Below are 4271 nucleotides of genomic sequence, written 5' to 3'. Positions count from 1 at the left end.
AAGTTTTGGAATATTGCTGGCTGTTTATTCGGTTTTATTTTGTGCGGTCTGCCCAGGTATTTAAGGCAACATTACTAATATAAATATAAATATAAATTAAAGTTGGAAATTCAACAAAAGTCTTAAATTGTAATGGACTTGTAGTGTTTGGCTAAAGTTGCTTGCACTTTAAGTCCAATATGTATTTAAAGTTAAAACAATGTTTTAAAGGTAAAATAATGGTTTGTATATTTATATATGTATATATGCCATGTTATTGGCGGAACATTTGTTTTTTCTACTACACAAAGTTTTGGGCTTACGAGATATTCAATAGCACTAAATCTTTTTGAATAATATTATGTTTCCTTCTGTGCACTACCGATTCATCCTTCTCTTTTAGTCTGTCTGCGTTTATCCTTTCGCAGTCTCTTCTCCCTTTGCATTCGCTTCGTTTTGATTAAATTAAAAAGTTACCACAGTCTCAGTCGCCCACGAACACAAACAAGCAAACACGCATACGATTTCAAGAAAACAAACAAATAAGTGAGGAGAATTCCTTTCGTCCCTTCTCTTTCCAACTGCCCTTGCCTCTCGCTCGCTCTTCCTGTTGCTGCCACGTCCTCTAATTGTGTCTTCAGTTATCAATTGTTGCCGTCCCTTTCTGTCGACCACAATCCCTCTCTTTCGCACCGCCAACAATGCAGCTTTGGATGAGCTAATAGATTTATCATGAATCGTTTCACAGTCCGTTACCGTTATTGTTCTTTTGCCACTTCCTTCGCCATTGTCCTTCAGGTGTTTGTTGTTCTTCTCTCTCTTTTTTTTCTGTCTCTCTCTCTGTCTAACTCTTTCAAGCCAATTCTTCAGAGACTTTCGGCTGTGCCTGAAGCTTAGGTCATTAGGGTAAATAAGTGAATTTTTATTTGATGTTTAGGGTTCTAGAAACTATAGTATTTTCAATGCTTATCATTAAATAATCATATTAATTCTTCTGGAACCTTACAATTCTCAGATAGATTTCTGCACTAAAAAGATTTCACTGCCTTAAAGTATGCAACATTTTTATTGATTTGGCAAGGTCAGACTATTGAATGAAATTCCCAATCAAGATTAGTCCATAAATTGCTTGTCTGCCACTAGCAATCGCCAAATCTCCCCGATAGTTGACCATTTCGATAAGATTGGTTTCTACATGAGGCCTCAAAATAAATCGCATTGCGCGATAAGATATTACAGGCTTAACGGTAAAGTTAGCTGAGGGGTTTAAATTACTTATTTCTTCTGTAGAATAATAAAATCAGAAAGAAATATAATTGAGTATGTTTCTGTTTTTCTAAATGTATCCAAATTTCGCAGAAACAATAAATAACACTAAAATAACATTTTAAATATGAAAAACAATTATATAATACTAATACTTTTTAAATGCCTTTGTTCACATAGCGGTTAAGCTTGGATAGTGCGATGCCATAAAACAAGTGGAGGTTCCAGAGTCAATATAAGAAGGAACACCTACTTGGGCTTTGCCCATTTGAAAAATGAAATCCGCTCAAGTTACTGCCTTCGCGACTGTGGTCGTCAGCTGTTTGCTGCTTCTGGTGCTGCCCGTACAGTCGGCACCCGGTAAGCTGAACGGTCGAGTGGTCGGCGGCGAGGACGCGGCTAAGGCACAGTTTCCCCACCAAATCTCCCTGAGGAACGGCGGCTCCCACAGCTGTGGCGGCTCAATTTTGTCCAGGAACTATATCCTAACCGCCGCCCATTGTGTGACAAATCAGAATGCGAACGGAACTCTCATTCCCGTTGCCGCGGAGCGCTTCACCATTCGAGCGGGCTCAAACGATCGGTTCAGTGGCGGAGTCTTGCACCAGGTGGCCGAGGTGATTGTCCACGAGGAGTATGGAAGTCACCGAAACGATGTGGCTCTGCTGCGACTGGAAACCCCACTGATCCTGTCCAGCAGCATCAAGCCCATCGATCTGCCCACCGCGGACACACCAGCGGATGTGGATGTCGTAATTTCCGGCTGGGGAAGGCTCAAGCATCAGGGTGATGTGCCGCGTTACCTGCAGTACAACACCTTGAAATCGATATCCTTGGACAAGTGCGACGAGCTGATCGGCTGGGGAATTCAGAGCGAACTGTGCCTGCTCCACGAGGCGAACAATGGCGCCTGCAACGGGGATTCCGGCGGTCCAGCCGTCTACAACAACCAGGTGGTGGGCGTGGCCGGGTTCGTGTGGTCCGCCTGCGGCACCAGCTTCCCGGACGGATATGCCAGGGTGCATTTCCACAACGATTGGATCAGGAAGAACTCGGATCTGTGAAGGAGATGAAACCAAAAAGCAATGATACAAAATGATAGTTAAATAAAACTTTGTGTACTTATTTGCAAATAATCGATATTTGACTATCGATATTGGACTATCGATAGATTTTAATTAGCAAATGTTGCTTTATATAAGTTTTTGCCTAACATAAGACATCTGTAAAATATCAGGAATTCTATCGATAGTAAACTGTGGGCTAAAAATATTTATATAAACTAGAGATATTCTTATTGTAAAAGTACTATCGATAATATGACAGCTCTACATTGAGCACCCTAATGGGATTTTTTTGGTTAAATCACTATTCTGTTTAAAAACGTACTTGGGTTTCAAAATATATATTTAAATGACTTGACCAGATTGTTGAATTATTGCCAACGTTAATTATTTAGATTTAAATAATAGCTTCCTGAACAAAATCACTCCCAGCAAAAGTCATCTAAAAATCACAATTAAACGATTTCCCCTGTGTTACGCCTTATTATCCCATTTGATACTAACATTTTGAAATCCATTAAATGCAGGCTATAAAATAAAAGGATGAAGGTGTTTGCCAAGGTAAAGTAATTTTTAAAACTGCTGAATAGCAAGCAACTCGATGAAAATGTCTTCAAAAACAAGCCAAACTGGCATCAAGATTAGCCAACAAGCCATAAAACAATTAGCAGTGACATAATTCCAATCGCCGCCACTCTTCGATTAGATTAAAGGCCGCACCACAGTATACCAGCTATATAATAAATCTCATCGCTCGATGATAAGATATGATAAGATAGTGCGTGTTGCAAATCAGGAGCCCTAATCCCCGGCTGTATATAAGGAGCTTCGGCTGGTCGGGCCTTGCCCATTTGTGAAAATGAAGTCCGCTCAAGTTACTGCCTTCGCGACTCTGGTGGTCAGTTGTTTGCTGCTCCTGGTGCTGCCCGTACAGTCGGCACCCGGTAAGCTGAACGGTCGAGTGGTCGGTGGCGAGGACGCGGCCAAGGCGCAGTTTCCCCATCAGGTTTCCCTGCGGAATGACGGTTCCCACAGCTGTGGCGGTTCGATCCTGACCAGGACCTACATCCTGACCGCCGCCCATTGTGTGACCAGTGAGGATGAGAGTGGCAATCTTATTGCCATTGCCGCGGAGCATTTCACCATTCGAGCGGGCTCAAACGATCGGTTCAGTGGCGGAGTTTTGCACCAGGTGGCCGAGGTGATTGTCCACGAGGAGTATGGCAATTTCCTCAACGACGTGGCCCTGCTGCGACTGGAAACCCCACTGATCCTGTCCAGCAGCATTCAGCCCATCGATCTGCCCACCGCGGATACGCCAGCGGATGTGGATGTCGTAATATCCGGCTGGGGAAGGATCAAGCATATGGGTGATCTGCCACGTTACCTGCAGTACAACACCCTCACGTCGATTTCCACCGCAAAGTGTGATGAGCTGATCGAGTTTGGATTCGAGGGCGAACTGTGCCTGCTCCACAAGGTGGACAATGGGGCCTGCAATGGGGATTCCGGTGGCCCGGCTGTCTACAACAACCAGCTGGTGGGCGTGGCCGGATTCGTTGTGGGCGGCTGTGGGTCCACCTACCCGGATGGCTATGCCAGGGTCTACTATTTCAGGGACTGGATCAAAAAGCACTCGGATGTCTGAGGGACTCAAAGGAAATAACACTTTTTTTTGTTAGTTGTAATGATAAATAAATGCAGGATATTATTTTTTGTTTTGAAATGAGTATTACCTATTATTATAATAAACAATAGAAACAATACATATAAATGGTCATGAAAAAAAAAGGCAACATGTTATTATTTCTATAAAAGAAAGAAGGAAAATATTGACCTTAAGCAAATGTTTTCAAGTGATTTTTAATATCACGGGACAATCCAAAAGCTTTGCTTTGTTGTTTTAATACATATATCAAGCAAAGACACCAATAGTGAAGCACCCTAGACAAACTATCAATA

The 4271-nt window shown here is 42.6% G+C and overlaps 2 protein-coding genes across 2 annotated transcripts; both read left to right on the top strand.

The window, feature by feature from the left end:
* The first annotated feature begins 1500 nt into the window (after positions 1–1500).
* LOC108145153 (serine protease SP24D) lies at positions 1501–2667 on the top strand. Its single transcript, XM_017270373.2, has one exon. The coding sequence runs from the start codon at positions 1521–1523 to the stop codon at positions 2307–2309; it is 789 nt and encodes a 262-aa protein (XP_017125862.1). The 5' UTR covers positions 1501–1520; the 3' UTR covers positions 2310–2667.
* Positions 2668–3160: 493 nt separating this feature from the next.
* On the top strand, positions 3161–4035 carry LOC108143829 (serine protease SP24D-like). The gene has a single exon (XM_017268377.1). The coding sequence runs from the start codon at positions 3169–3171 to the stop codon at positions 3955–3957; it is 789 nt and encodes a 262-aa protein (XP_017123866.1). The 5' UTR covers positions 3161–3168; the 3' UTR covers positions 3958–4035.
* The last annotated feature ends 236 nt before the right edge of the window (positions 4036–4271 follow it).

This window comes from Drosophila elegans, unplaced genomic scaffold (genome assembly GCF_018152505.1).
Source record: "Drosophila elegans isolate 14027-0461.03 unplaced genomic scaffold, ASM1815250v1 contig_149, whole genome shotgun sequence".
In the NCBI taxonomy this organism is placed as follows: Eukaryota; Metazoa; Arthropoda; class Insecta; order Diptera; family Drosophilidae; genus Drosophila; species Drosophila elegans.
Note: the sequence above shows the minus strand (reverse complement) of the source record. Positions and strands in the feature narration are given on the sequence as shown.